The 16,435-nt window shown below is 40.8% G+C and overlaps 1 protein-coding gene across 2 annotated transcripts in view; it reads left to right on the plus strand.

The window, feature by feature from the left end:
• Positions 1-16,435, plus strand: part of PTPRN2 (protein tyrosine phosphatase receptor type N2) — a 989,298-nt gene that overhangs the window by 390,881 nt on the left and 581,982 nt on the right. For both annotated transcript variants that reach the window (XM_037891071.2, XM_043541551.1), the window contains exon 6: positions 9,074-9,536. In XM_037891071.2, the coding sequence (XP_037746999.1) occupies positions 9,074-9,536 (463 nt within the window). The remainder of the gene's footprint in view (positions 1-9,073; positions 9,537-16,435) is intronic.

The raw sequence follows: 16,435 nt of genomic DNA on the forward strand, positions 1-16,435 counted from the left end.
ACCACGATTTGAGGACTTGAATAGCTCAGACATAGGTGAGAGGTTTTACACAGGAGTGGGTGGGTGAGATTCTGTAGCCTGCGTTGTGCAGGAGTCGGACTAGATGATCATAATGGTCTCTTCTGACCTAGTATCTATGAATCTATGAGTTCATTGTCAGTTGTTTGACTCACATCATCTGGTAAAACTAAGGTTTTTGTTTGCTATGGAAACAAAGACACACTGACACTTCCACTTCATGCATGTCATTCCATTAGAACCTATAATCAAGAACATTAGCCAATAGGAGGAAGAACTGGTAGAGAGGCAGAGCTACAGACTAGCACTGGATAGAACTGTGAAGGCTAAGACTAGGAAGTTCCATAACTGTTAACATCTGAGGGGGAAAGATGAACCTCTAGGAGGGCCAGGCGGGCGGAAATGACTTGGGAAGCCAACAGGAGAACTGGGGCATCACCACAAAAGTCAAGAAGGGCTGCAAGCACTTTGGTCTTAAAATTTGTAGCACAACTGAAGTAAGAACTTGTACTCAAAGGAAACCAGAGTACTAATCCACTCTTTTTTTTTTGTTTAAAAATGAGAGAACATACAGTTTTCAATCAAATCTGTGCCAACTACATTTACAGCAGAGCAAATTACCATATTATTTGCAATCAGATGCCAGACCTTTCTATTACACTGAAATTGCACAATCAGGATTTAGAGGCAAAGTCTTCACTAGTTCTGATCAAAAGAGACTCTGTGGAGCCATTTTGCTTGATAATCAATAAGCTTTTGACACTAACTACAGGGTATTAATTAACATTCTTTTCTGATGTAGCTTTTAAATGGGTTCAAAGATACAGGTCTCAGAAAGAAAGCAAAAGATATTTATGGAATAATTATTAGTGAACCATTTGGCTGGTGTTATGTAGGAGGCCAGAATAGATTATCATAATGGTCCCTCATGGCCTTAAAATCTATGAATCTACATAAAAATTGTGAGCATGGTGATCTGTCTTCCATCATGGCTGGACTACAACGGGGCTCTGCTTTAGGTCCTTTGCTGGTTTAAGTGTATATGAATGGTCTTTCCAGTACTGGAACTAAATGTGGTGGTTTCTTGTATGGTGTCATGTCATGGCTATATGTAAGCAAACCATTAGTGACGATAGAAGACATTTTAATTCATATTTGTCCAGAGGACTAAATTCTGCTTGTGGATGCTTTTGTTGACTTTAACTGTAATTATATATAGGCATCCTAAGGCCTAATTTGGTCCAGGGTGTCTAAATGTCTCATCAGCCAGCTTTCTCTTAATATGAAAGTATACCACAACATTGAGTACCATTTTTGTAAAACTCTCATCCCACATGCTGATCTAGTAATTGTACTATACTTTTTGTGGTCCTGTTCGGATATGTAGGATTTACATGAGCATATGGTATTTCTGGCATAGTGCTTTTACATATGATGCAGGGGTGTGTAGTTCGTTCACTACTGAGTTTTGTTCTAACTGAAAGATGTACATCTATTTTAATACATATGCTGAAGAAAAGCTTTAGCTTATTGTGCTGTTGATGGCTTTTGGAAAACTCTTATTTTCTCTCATTATTGCCCAAAGGATTCTGGTTTGAATGTATGTTTTATGTTGCAGTTTATTTTGCCATCTTATCAAATTGGCACTGTGAACTTTGTGTTAAACTATTGTAATTAGCTATTGTGTCCCCACTGAAGTCAACGGATGCGAAGGATGAGTTAAAGTTTATAAGCACTGAATGTGAAAGGTCCTGTGAAAGTGCTAAGTAAAATTATTTTTTTTGATGCTGTGTCTTTGTATATTCTTAAAATGGGTTTTCACCAACTGTACACCTCTTCCACATTGGGCAAATGGTTCTTCAAAGAAAGGCATGTTTAGGCATAAATGGCAATTCAATGCAACACTGCTCTGTTGCCCTCACGTAGGTGAACTGGAAGTTAAAAAGTTATTCCATCTCTTACCTGCAAATTAACTGGCATTCACCGGCCTCTTCTGTATACATCTCAACCTTCTTTTTTTTCAATAGCTCTTTGCAAAAGAAAATGCATATTCTATAAACTATCTCAGCGTGCATCTACAACGTATAGTTTAATGTGCCCTTCTGTGAACTTTCAAAGGGAAAATGTCAGTTACTTAACTTAACCACACCAGACATTGCCCTGATAATTCTGTGTTCAAAAAGGTTAATGTTTAGGTTTTACAGTATTTTTGATAGTCCCTCATGTGGATTATCTACATCACTTCTTGAAGGGTGATATGGGATTAAAAAAACATAATTTAAAGCAGGAGAGCCAGAATTTTCCAAAAAAAAGCCTTGTGACAGCTTAATATAATTTTTAAGGCTCTTACAGCAATGACATGACTTAATTGAATAGTACCATAACTACAAAACAATGCATGTTATTTCCATAATAATGGTTAACAGTGTCTATTGTCATGCATCCAAAAGCACCACAGAGGGAATTAACAAGTCCCTGTAATCAATAGCAATTCAGGATATTAAAAAACAAACAAACCACTACCCTGCTCAGGTGTTACCCTGTCAAACTCATTTAACTTTGAAATTAGACAAACCAGCAGTGTCCATATGCATGAGTCTAGAATAAAACAGCACTTGAAACAGGACTAGCACAGTGGCCTTTAATGTTTATTATTAGATTTCAAAATAAATAAAGTAAAAAGAAATAGTTACCAGATTCAAAGCTCTGTAGCGTAGGTAGCTCCGTCCCCATTCCATAAAATCAAAAGACTGTCTCTCATGCCAATTGACATAGCAATAGCTTATTCTTTATTAGATACTGTGTTTTAGTATTGCATTATTTACCCATGCCTTGTCTTTCCTGGGATTTCAGACTGCATGTTTCTATTTGCACATTTGTCCTAGTAGAAAAGGAGTACTTGTAGAACAAATTTATTTGAGCATAAGCTTTCGTGAGCTATAGCTCACTTCATCGGATGCATTCAGTGGAAAATACAGTGGGGAGATTTATATACACAGAGAACATGAAACAATGGGTGTTACCATACACACTGTAACCAGAGTGATCACTTAAGGAGAGCTATTACCAGCAGGAGAGCGGGGGGGGGGGAACCTTTTGTAGTAATAATCGAGGTGGGCCATTTCCAGCAGTTGACAAGAATGTCTGAGGAACAGTGGCGGGGCGGGGGGGGGAGGATAAACATGGGGAAATAGTTTTACTTTGTGTAATGGCCCATCCACTCCCAGTCTCTATTCAAGCCTAAGTTAATTGTATCCAGTTTGCAAATTAATTCCACTTCAGCAGTCTCTTGTTGGAGTATGTTTATGAAGTTTTTTTGTTGAAGTATTGCCACTTTTAGGTCTGTAATCGAGTGACCAGAGAGATTGAAGTGTTCTCCGACTGGTTTTTGAATGTTATAATTCTTGATGTCTGATTTGTGTCCATTTATTCTTTTAAGTAGAGACTGTCCAGTTTGACCAATGTACATGGCAGAGGGGCATTGCTGGCACATGATGGCATATATCACAGTGGTAGATGTGCAGGTGAACGAGCCTCTGATAGTGTGGCTAATGTGATTAGGCCCTATGATGGTGTCCCCTGAATAGATATGTGGACAGAGTTGGCAACGGGCTTTGTTGCAAGGATAGGTTCCTGGGTTAGTGGTTCTGTTGTGTGGTGTGTGGGGTAGGACTAAGTATTATTTAGACCATCCGTGGCAGGTTTTTGTTCTTTAAAACTTCCAGTGACAGAGATTCCACAACCTCTCTAGGTAATTTGTTCCAATGCATAACTACCCTCACAGCAAGGAAGTTTTTTCTAATGTCTAGCCTAAATCTCCCTTGCTGCAGCTTAAGCCAATTTCTTCTTGTCCTGCCCTCAGTGGATAAGTAGAGCCCTGTGCAGATACAAAATGTATATCCACGGATATGTAGGGTGACCAGATTTCCCTATGCTGAATATGGGAAACCTGGTAAAATTACTCATATTCAAGTGAGCTCAATGGCAATCAATCAGAACTATGCAGTACAAACATTCAGATTAACATAAAGTTGACTGAGCCCCTGTTAAAAAGAAATACTGTGTAGTTCAGTGGTGGGCAACCTGCAGCCCATGGGCCACACGCGGCCTGTCAGGGTAATCCGCTAGCAGGCCGAGAGACAATTTTTTTACATTGACCATCCGCAGGCACGGCCGCCCGCAGCTCCCAGTGTCCGCGGTTTGCTGTTTCTGGCCTATGGGAGCTGCAGGAAGCAGCACAGGCTGACCGAGAACAGGGATTTTGTAGAGGAACAAAAGGGAGATGTCATCTTGTGCCAGGCATGTGAACAGCTGGCCATTGTCAGTGGGTTGGTAATCAACTAAGAGAAGCTAGAGCAATGGCCACATTTTAAGAAAAGGAATGATTCTATCCATTAGTTCACAAACCCCAGACTAATGAAGTATGGGCCCACCTTCTGCTACCCTGGCTTTTTCATTGGGAGTCACTTTGTCTTACACACTCAGTATTGTGCACTGGCCACCTGGGAAGGGCGAAAACCCTTGAAAGAATTACTAGTTGGTTCTATTGGCCAGGCATCTACAAAAAGGTGAGGGATTACTGTGTGTCCTGCCTGGAGTGTCAGTTAGCAGGACCCAAGAGTTCTCTAAAGGCCCGCCTTGTACCAATGCTGGTTTTAGACATCCCGTTTGAGAGGACTGGCATGGATTTGATTGGACCACTAGAGGGGAATGCAAACGGACACCATACATACTGGAGATCATGGATTATGTAACACAGTACCTGAAGGCTATTCCACTTTGCACAACTAATGTGCCAACCATGGAACTTATGAAGGTCTTTGTGAAGGTGAAGATCCTAAAATAAATAGTAATGGACCAAGGAATGAACTTCATGTCACAACTGAGGAAGAATTTGTGTAAGCTACTGAAAATCAAATCTCAGAGAACATCCATTCACTGCCCACAAATAGATACCTACTTGAATGCTTCAATGGGACCCTAAAAGGGATGCTGAGAAAGTTTATGGTGGAGGACCCTTTCCATTGGGATCCACCACTCTAATTTGCAGATGCGTGATTCCTCAGGCCTTAATGGGGTTCTTGCCTGTCAGGTTGTTATATGGTAAATAACCTGGGGGGATTCTAGACCTAATTCAAGATACCTGGGAGAATCAGGAGCCCATAGGCACCAGCGTAATGCAGTACATTCTCCAGCTATGAGAGACACTCTGGACTTTGTGAAGGAAAATCTCTTAAAGGCCCTGAAATGTCTTGAGCAAGCCTATAATAAGGGCACCTGCTCATGTGAATTCCAACCTGGCAACAGGTACTGCTGTTGTTGCTCAGGTAACAGTCAAAGTTAATTACTAAAATGGCATGCCGGAGGGACGAGTGCATTACGAGATATAGTAGTCCAGGAAGAGGAAAGAAACCCAGATTTACCATATAAGTCTCCTGAGGGTACGGTGGGACTGTGAGACCTTATTCTTAACACCTTCCTAACACTCAACACCAAATCCAGACCTGGCCCCCAGGCTCCACTGTGCTAAGACCCGGACACAATTTCCTTGCAGGGAAGGCTATTGGAACCCCAACTGACTCAGATATTGCAAGTGGCCTAATCTCTTCCTTCTGTGTTCTCATCATGACCTGGATGAACCTGTTTGTTTTTTCACCACACCACAATGGTGCCTGGATGGAGAGTCAGTGAGAGCCACCATCTTCTGTCCAGGAAGGTATGGGATGCAGTACATTTGGGAGCTTTAGGTGATGATGACCTAGGGATAGTAGAGGAATTTCACAGTGGGTGGCGGAGACCCATTGTCTTGGTGCCCAAGGCTTGGGATGACTTGGTTTTGCATTGACTTTAGGAAAGTGAATGGGATATCCATGTTTGACACACATTCCACGCCCCAAGTTGATGAGTTGTTGGAGTGGTTGGGGGCAGAGAAGCCTATCTAGACCTTAGATCTGATCAAGATCTGCTGGTAGATTCGCTTAACCAAGGGATCTTGATGAAAAAGGTCTTTGCAACCCCTTTTGGACTGTACCAGTTCAGGACTGTGCCCTTCAGCCTCATGGCACCGTGGCCACCTTCCAGTGACTGTTGAACATGGTTCTGTGATCACACAGCCCAGTATGGAGTGGCCTCCATAGACAATATAGTCATTCATAGTTGTAATTGAGAAAGATACCTTGAGCATATTTTGGTGGTCCTACAGGCCCTCAAGCAAGCCAGCCTCATGGAAAACCAGGCCAAGTGCTGGTTGGAATTTCATGAGGTAACATACCTGGGACATAATTGTCAGGAGGGGCAAACTTGACCTCTGATTGAGAAATACCAGGCCTTGAGCGATTGCCCTATTCCATCAACAAAGAAACAAGTTAGATGTTTTTGGGGCCTGGCTGGATATTATAGATGATTCATACCTAGATTCGCCATGATAGCAGCACCCTCACTTAGTTAAGAACTCTAGCCCCAAGAAGGTCGCTGGTTTGAGGCCTGTGACAAAGCCGTCAGGATCTTGAAAGATCTTCTGAGCAAAGTACCAGTCCTCTTCCACCCTGACTTCACCCAACTGTTCATACTCCACATGGATGCTTGAGATGTGGAGCAAGGAGTGGTGCTGTCCCAGGACTTCTAAGGGGAAGAACATCCAATAGTGTGTATTAGCCAGAAGCTATTTTCCCTAAGAGAGACTCTACTCCACTACGAAGAAAGAGGCTTAATCAGCATCAAGGGAGGTTTAAGTTAGATATTAGGAAAAAATTTCTAACTATAAGGATAGTCAAGTACTGGAATAGGCTTCCAAGGGAAATTGTGGAATGCTCATCATTGAAGGTTTTTAAGGACAGGTTAGACAAACACCTGTTGGGATGGTTTAGCTATACTTGGTTCTGCCTCAGCGCAGGGCTGGACTAGATGACCTCTTGAGGTCCCTTCAGCGTGATATTTCTATGATTCTATGATTAGCCCAGAGGTTCAGCATCAGCTAAATGTGTAGCCATTGTCTGTTCAAGAGGTAAAGCTCAAAGGTAAATCTGCATGTGCTAGTGTGCCACAGACATGGAACTCAAATGCACTTTCTTTGCTGACAAAGGAGATTACAGCTCTCCACTCTCTGTGAACATAAACCATTGTAGAAAATTCATGGAATGACTATTACTGTGAGGGGGAATCTGCTTCTTGGCAAAGGAAAGATGTTGCAAAATCATCTCTCTAATGGAGGCCGGGGGCGGGGGGGGAGGGGGTGTTAAAGTTACTTGTGGGGAAGAATAAAATAATGGCCCCCAAATGAAGAACTGGATAAAAGTTGAAGTTCATTCTTTCATCTTTTGAACTCGTAAGGTCCACTCCTGACCTCTTTCATCTTTATGGAGACTGAGAGGAGGTGTGTTAATACTGGTCTTCTGGCCCAATTCCAATTTGTGTAATGACATTCTAGCAATTTGCATTCCTGTGAAGTATATATTTCTCTGCAATCTGGATTCAGAATGTTACATTTCCTGTTTTAAACTGTTGTTTTAACAGTGCATAGCAACACTACACATCTGCCGGGTTTCATGTCATTAGGGACCAAAATGATCAGCATACTATATATTCAAACTATTCCAATACTGTATATTATTGTTGTGGTTAGTATTTATTTGTATTAGAGTAACACCTAGAAAGTGAGTTGAGATCAGGGTCCCATTGTGCAAAGCACTGTACAGGTTATGAAACAGTCCCTGTCTCAAAGAGTTGATAATCTAAATAAGATTTTACAACCTAAGTATTGCAATTTAAGTTTGTAAAGTATTTAGTGGTCTCTTAAAATGAAAGATGTTGCATAAGTGTTAGGTTTTTTTTTGGTCGGGGGGGAAGAAGGGGTTGGTTACTGATAAGCCTGTCTTCAGGTCATGAGTACCCTTTAGAGGGAAAACACATGATCTTAACATAGATGCTTTTAACATTTAATTATACTAAATGTGAAATTAGAGGAGTCAGCTTATTATTGTAAGTGTCATTTGTAGTTTAAAAAGGAATACCAACTACTAAAATTTAATTAAAAAACCGAAATTTTAAAAATTCAATGAAAACAGTTATTTTTAAACAAATAGACATTGTTCTGCAATGTCTGAAACCCAGTCATTGCAGCACTGAGATTCTGAAACTGAAATGAATAAAAACAAAAGGAGAATGGACTTCACTGGATTTTCTTTGTCCAGATCAATATAAAAAGAGCATACATAATTGCAAGCCAATTGAATTTTATGATTTTCTCACCTGTAATAATCTAAAGTGATATTAGTAACATAAGTAACAAAATATAGTGTCTTTTTAAAGCAATCCTTCAAGTGTACCAGAGTTCGCACATTGGTCGGAAGGGTTATGTGGCAGATTCTGATTTCTTGATTAATTTTGCCTAGCATTAAAATACAATGGAATGTGTGCCCATGTAATTCTTCCCTTTTATTCCGTGCTGACAAGGCCTCAGCTGGTGTACTGTGTCCAGTTCTGGGCATCACATTTCAGAAAAGATATGAACAAATTGGAGAAAGTCCAGAGAAGAGCAACAAAAATGATGAAAGGTCTGATGCTGAAAACATAATCTGTGAGGGAAGATTGAAAACATTGGGTTTGTTTAGTCTGGAGAAGAGAAGACTGAGAGGGGACATAACAATTTTCAAATACATAAAAATTGTTGTTACAAGGAGGAGGGAGAAAAATTGTTCTCCTTAACCTCTGAGGATAGGACAAGAAGCAAAAGGCTTAAATTGCAGCAAGGTCAGTTTAGGATGGACATTAGGAAAAACTTCCTAACTATCAGGGTAGTTAAGCACTGGAATAAATTGTCGAGGAGGTTGCAGAATCTCCATCACTGGAGGCTTTTAAAACAGGTTAGACAGACACCTGTTAGGAGTGGTTTAGTTATTACATAGTCCTGCCTTGAGTGCAGGGGACTGGACTAGATGACCTCTTGAGGTCCCTTTCAGTCCTACACTTCTATGACTCTGTGTTTCTGAATAACAAGTAAGCGTTATAATGCACGATACATTGCAATAATGGCCTAACCTAATTTTTTTCACTCCAGGATAACATCCAACCTGACCTCATTATAGACTACATGATGCAGAAGTCCAAAGGAAAAGCACCTGCTTTGACCCAGCAAAAGTCTGCTGAGAATCTTGCATTGAGGACCTTCAGTCAACCTCAGCTGGACAGCTTCCCGCCAGAGTCAGATGCAGAACTCGACAGAAATGCTCTGATTTCTGCACTACGTGCCTATGTCGCTCAAAAGATGGCAGCACGGAACAACGATAAAAGCTCCATTGGCAGGACTAAATGGTCTCACCTCTATGCTAATAGGTTCCGTTCATCTCAGACTGGCCATTTTGATGGAACCTTTGCCAAAGAAGAGACAGAAGACTTTAAAATGAATCAGCCATTCCTGCAGAGACCTGGAGCTGTAGTGCTGGGACCAAGTTCAGAGATGCTGAGTTATAAATCTGCTTCTCCTCAGGGTGATCCTAAAGATCCTCTGAATGCAGTGGATGGTAAGATTTATATTTATTTATTTTATCATCTGTGAAGCTTCCATCATGTGTTCTAGGCATTTTTGCAAAGATTATAATAGATTTTATAAGCATTAAAATCATCATGTAGAATAAATTCCCCTCCTACGACTGAGATATTTATATTTATCTACCACTACAATCACAACCGTAACAGCCCAAATCTAACCATTCCTTCCCTGCATACTGCTTCCCACGTCCTTCAACACATCCTCCCCTTATGCATGTGAAAAATGTACTGCATTCCATAATACCTAGCACTTATATAACTCTACATTTTCAAAACACTTTATAAACAATAACTAACTGTGGAAATCCATTTGCACTCAAATCAGCTTTCATGCACATCTGTCACATTGCACAGTACTTAGGTAGAACTGTCTCTTTGTTTTTGGTCTTCTGTTCTCTTTATTTAGCTGTAAATTGGAGGACCCTGGGTAAAATGAAAAGTTAGCAAAAAGAGAATAATTACTGAAATGTACTCGATCATATAAACTCTGGCATACTGCATGTGAAGAGGAGGAGGTTGTCAGTTCACGAAGACCTGAGATGCGGGGAAGCAGGAGGATGAGGGTTTCAGCTGAACTATCAATTGCAAACAATTATTTGCCAAATTTAACCTTTTTTTTCTATTTGCTAACTGTCCATGAGCAGATCATGATTTTTATGAATTTGTTTTATTCATATGGTTTAACAGATACTTAACAATCATAGTGTAACATGTCATGGGATCTTGTGATTTATTTCAGTGGTGCTTCATGAGTCAACCTGTATCTTCCTTACATGGCTTGAGGGTAGGGAGAGTTTGGAAAGTAGTGTGCATCCCCTTGAACATTTGTCTGAACTAAACCAAGTATTGATGTTACTGCTGCAGTTCAGAGTGCCTGCCAAATCAATGAATCAATCCCTCATGCTCAGCTATGCATATGGATTTGATGCCTTGCAGCTGCTCTTTCCACCTTAATTCCAGCTGATCCCCATCTGACCATGTAGAAAAGGGCTTTCATGAGTCCCTTCCCTAGTTTACATTACCAACAAAGTTTTTTCTCCTTTGTTTGCTTTTGAAACACAAAATTGCTGAAACTTTGGCTTTTTGTCTGAAGGCAGACAATATCTGCAGTCCAAAGGATGCCCAAAGTGAAAGCAGTCTTGGTATGGTGCCTGGAGAGATTATAGGTTTCAAAGAACAAACTGTAATGTAAATCAAATCCAGGTGGCACTGTAGGCACAGGTTGCATGGTTTTGCGGCTACACTCAAAGGAAAATAGGCCCATACCGGTTACACTGTCCTCCAACTGTTCCACTTCACCTTTCCTAGCAGGAGTCGATAGGGAACAAACATATTTAATGCTTACAGTGAATAACATGTTTCAAAATTCATTGGATTGTGCTTCTTTGACTTTCACATGCATAACGTATCCTGTAGTAAGGTACAGTTTTGCTAGCTTGCTTTTATATATGCAGTTATATGAACTTATTAAATGTCCTGAAACAATTCATGTGAAGAATCAGTAGTATTGTTGATTATTTTTTTTTGCTTCTTTGAGTCATTTATTAGTCCTTTTAGATACACATAAGGTAACTCATCAGTATATTCACAGTATAAAGTAGCAGTTGTTAGAAATGATGGACAGGGACTGAATCTGCCAATCTGAGCAGCTTTCCTGCCTGTAGCAAACTGCCAAAATCCAGCCAGAGGTTTAGCCTAATGATATGATTGCTCTCTATAAATTCATCAGAGGGATAAATACAAGAGAGGAAGAGGAGTTATTTAAGTTAAGCACCAGTGAGGACACAAGAACAAATGGCTATAAAGTCACCATCAACAAGTTTAGGTTTGACATTAGGTGAAGGATTCTAACTGTTAGAGGAGTGAAGTGCTGGAACAGCCCTCCAAGGGGAGCAGTGGGGGGAAAAAAATCTAACTGGCTTCAAGACTGAGCTTGATAAGTTTACGGATGGAATGGTATGATGAGATTGCCTACAATGGCATGTGGCCCGTTGGCAACTGCCATTAGCAAAAATCCCCAACTGCTGGAAATGGGACACTAGATGTGGAGGGCTCTGAGTTACTACAGAGAATTCTTTCCCAGGTATCTGTCTGGCGAGTCTTGCCCACATGCTCAGGATCTAACTGATAGCCATCTTTGGGCTCAGGAAGGAATTTTCCCCCAGGTCAGATTGCCACAGACCCTGCGGGGTTTTGCCTTCCTCTGCAGCATGGGACATGAATCACTTGCATGTTTAAACTAGTGTAAATGGTGGATTCTCTGTAACTTGAAGTCTTTAAACCATGATTTTGAGGGCTTCAGTAACTCAGTCAGAGGTCTATTTCAGGAGTTGGTAGGTGAGGTTCTGTGGCCGGCAGTGTGCAGGAGGTCAGAGTAAGTGATCACGATGGTCCCTTCTGACCTTAAAGTCTACACGGAAGATTTGCACTGAGGGCAATAGTTATATATCTGTGGAAAGATTTTGTTTCTTCTCTTGTTTTTCCCCTTTCTCCTCTGAATCTGCCATCTCCCCCTGCTCCTAATCTTCCTCCAATCTTGCTGGTTGTGTGGCCTTTCTGTACATGTGCAAGCTACCAGCCCATTCTTCTTCTTCAGTCAGTCAAATCATCAGCATTCCCTATTTTTCCTAACATACATGGTCAAAGTGCCAACCACAGAAGTGCTCACATATTAAACAGAGCACAGGACAGTGACTTGAGCTTGTGTCCCTACTCTGGCCACATGTTTCAGAAGTCGGAAAGGGAGAGAATAAGTCTGGCAGAACAGCACAGAATGCCTCGAGCAGATCATCAGTGAGAGTTGGTGGGGAACAAGAGGAGGTTAACTAGGGAGCAGGAGGGAGACACTCATGCACAGGAAAATGCCTGGGAATGTTCTTAAACCAGTCATAACTAACAGGTGTGAAAGACAGAGGGTGCCCAGGAGTGGTGTGATCTGAGCAGGCACTGGCTTTCGAGACAAACTCCAATTGTTAAAGTAAAAACCTGCCAGCTGCACAAGTGCCATGTGCAACTGAGCCCAGCTATGTCCAGACTAGTTTGATTCATGAATCATTACATTTTCAGGCTCCCCTGCCTAGGCCCAAGTGAGGCATTCACAGGGGTTTTTATGAATAAAAATCAAGTTTTCTTGTTTAAAGTGCAAAAAACCTTTTGAAAATACCGCAAGCATCCTATGTCATGGTCACCAACCAGCTGCTTCTCAGGTGAATTCACTGGTGAAATCAGTATTATAATAAATATATGAAAACCTAATGTTTACTGTTTGTCAGGATGCTGGTCCCTTAGAATTCCACAGCAATAGCAGGGATAGATCTCAAATCCTTCAGCTCGAGGTAAAGGAGATTTTTGTTAGTAATGCATGGCCTCCTGGAGATAGTTCAGCGTTCCCTGTTCTGATTCTATCCAGTACTGGGGAGAGGAAGAGTGATATGGGGACCCTGAAGTTTACACATGTGCACAGACATGCATGCACACACATATGCTACCTGCTGTATTACTATATCCACCAACTTCTGACCCTCTTCTTCCTTGTTTTAGGAAATTCATAAGAACTAACTGAAATTCCCAAAAGAGTTTTTCAATAAATACAGGACCCAACACAGAGGTCTAGATATTTCCCTTATTGTATTTCAAATGGGCTTCTCATCTTATTAGCTGAAAATGATATACAAGAATGGCTGTGTGCCAGCACAAGTGGGAAAACATCCATATTTAAAATAAACAAAAACACTTACTTAACAGCATATTTATTAGTCCAAGGTAGATACACAAGCTCTCTCCCCAGACCTTCTTACAAAGCAAATCATTTTCACCAGCTTGTATTGACCGTCTGGATAGACTTCTGCTGGTGCTCCTTCTGGCATACTTAAACACATCACATTCCTCAAGTTCCTCAGCACTGGCTCTGCTCTGCAACTCTTCTGGTTTTTTAATAGGTAGGACAGTAGTTGTTCAATAATGGTAGCATACAGTACTGTAATGCCTAGTTTTTGTCAAGTTTGAAGTCAGCACTGACATGATGCTGTTTTTCAGGAGTTGTTCTTTTTGATGGGCAGTTTCCTGGTGACATTGGCTAGATCAGGAATAGCAGCATCAGAGGGAGGCAGGAAGCTTCTCGTACTTTGGTTTATTCCGTGGACCAGAAGGACCTGCAGAGAGCCTGTTAGTGGAATCTGGAGCAGGGCCGGTGGCCATTCATATTCTCTTGTGTGATTTCTCTTGCCCTTATTTCCATTTTTCAGTTGAGACTGTGCTTTGTTATCAGCTATGAACCCATGGAAGTGGACTAAGGAGATAAGACTTTGCCAGATAATAGATACAAAGAAAAGAAGAGAGCTTGAAAAAAGTAAAGTGAAACTGAAATGACAAGATTATGTTGGCAGCTTGTTGTTCAGTAACTCAGTTGCTGATTTGGCAGCTGGTTCTGATGTGAGGACATTAAACTGCTCTTTAGAAAAATACAATAATGTTACATTTATATAACATTTTTAATTAGATGTGGCCTGAACCAAAACCTTGGATCTCAACTTTAGGGGGAAATTTGGGTCTGGATCTGAATGTCTTGGCTGGTCAGGATCTGTCTGGAGTAGAACCTAATCCGGGACAGACAGAGATTAAAGTCTCCTGGGGCCCAACGCCAGTTTGAACTTGGAAACCCCCTGACTTCACCAGTTTACAGCAAGAACTTAAATTACATGATGTTACCACTGTTCTGACTTATGTTGTTTATCTTAATTAAATGAACATACTTTATACTCTTTTGTTCAATGAAATAAACCCTACACACTTTTTGCTAGGATTTAGAAGCCTAAATCATGTTTACTTTCAGTGAGACTTGAGCTTCTAAGTGCCTAAATCACTTTTTAAAATGAGACTTAGGCTTCTGAGGCGTTTTAGAAAATGTTACCCTAAGTCTAATTTTTTGGTACAATGACTTTTAATGTCTAGGAGGTCAAAGTCCCTGAGTTGAGTTTGCTCATTGTACTATGGAGGTGGCTTCTAACTCTTTTGAGTGCTGAAAATTAGCATTCAGTATTTATGTGTATGCTAGAAAGGCAGAAGTAGATTCTTAGTGTAATCTATATGATAGAAAGAGTTGATAACAATTTGTAAATTTCACTTTTCTCTTTGGGGAAAGGTGCAGAAAATGCATAAAATGGTCATGAAACCTTCAAAATCTTGATGGTCCAGAGATTACACGTGTATTCATGGTCAAAAACTACTGGAAAACAGTCATTGGTTTTGTTTTAGGTTTCCACTGTTCTTTTTATAGATTCACTGAGGTCATGCAATCATACATGGTGTTTCAAACATACTCTTTTGTACTGTGATGTGCCATGTATATATATATCAACATACCTGAAAAGCTTTTTTTGTTTTGGGTTGCAACGGACATTTAGTCTATTCTTCCCTATTTGGTTTATTTGCTTCCTCTTCATTATTTTGCATGTTGTTCCTGATCATTTTCATCTAGCTATACAAACAGTGCACAACCCAGAACTGATGCCTAAACCGAAATTTGGCAATTGCATTGATTTGCTAGTATTATTAAATCTGTGCAGTATAGTATCCCACATTATCATCCTTAGTGTGTTTTTTTAATGGCTCATATTCTGAGCTAACTGTTGAGCTTCTAATCTTGCAGAAGGCTTCTGGGATTCATCCTGGCTAAGTCTGACTAAAGCTTTTTTGATTTCTGCATGCCCATGCAGAGAAACCTAGATTCATCTGTTCTTTTAGAATACCCAATTGAAGAAAGGCATTTAATCATTTTTTTACTGGTTTTTGATCACGTTAGGCCAGTGTTTCCCAAACTTGGGACACCGCTTGTTCAGGGAAAGCCCCTGGTGGGCCGGGCCGTTTTGTTTACCTGCCGCGTCCACAGGTTCGGCCGATCGTGGCTCCCACTGGCCACGGTCGTCGCTGCTGGCCGCCACTTCCCGCAGCCCCCGTTGGCCTGCAGCGGCGAACCGTGGCCAGTGGGAGCCACGTGGCTGAACAAGCGGCGTCCCAAGTTTGGGAAACACTGACGTGAGGTATTCATTTCCTAATGGTGAGTGGAGGCCAGTAGTAAACGATAAGCCAAACATGTGTAACAGTTGTACAGTATTATGCAGCACACTTCAAATATAGCTCCCAATTCTACCAAATTGACTTACTTTGAGTAGAACCTTACTGCACAGGTTCTTCCATTAGTGCAAGGAATATACACTAGCCACCTCAATGGGCTGCTTTCATCTTGTTTGGAGGCATAGAATATACTTTTCAACACAACTTTTAAAAGCAATTTATAACCCTTTTTTGAGATATCAATGTTTCCATGTTGTTGTTTTTCCTACCTGACACTACAGACCTAAAAATACCTGCTTTGTAAACAGAGAGACACAGACGCATGGTAGCAAAGTGTATAGTGAATTAGTGAGGAGTGGGTGAGGTATTATCTTTTATTGGACGAACTTTTGTTGGTGAAAGAGACAAGCTTACACAGAGCTCTTCTTCAGGTGAACTGGTGAATTAGTAGTCAGTATTGATAAGCACAAAAGAGATCATGTGGCTGAAAAATGGTTTGGAAGACCATAGGAAACCTTTAATTAAGTGAGGCATCTCCAAAGGAGATTTGGATAAGGTCTGCAGAGTACTCAGCCCAGTGGCAATGAAGTGTGAGTGGACAGTCAAATAAAAGCTCTTTTTTTGGATGCTCATTGGGTTGTTACAGTTGTGATTGTAGTGGTAGATAAATATAAATATCTCAGTCGTAGGAGGGGAGCTTATTCTACTTGACTTTCCCCCTTCCAAAATTTTTAATAATGTTTTAGCTACTTCCCGTATTTAAAAATTTCACAAATATATAAATAAATAATCACACCAG

This window comes from Chelonia mydas, chromosome 2 (genome assembly GCF_015237465.2).
Source record: "Chelonia mydas isolate rCheMyd1 chromosome 2, rCheMyd1.pri.v2, whole genome shotgun sequence".
In the NCBI taxonomy this organism is placed as follows: Eukaryota; Metazoa; Chordata; order Testudines; family Cheloniidae; genus Chelonia; species Chelonia mydas.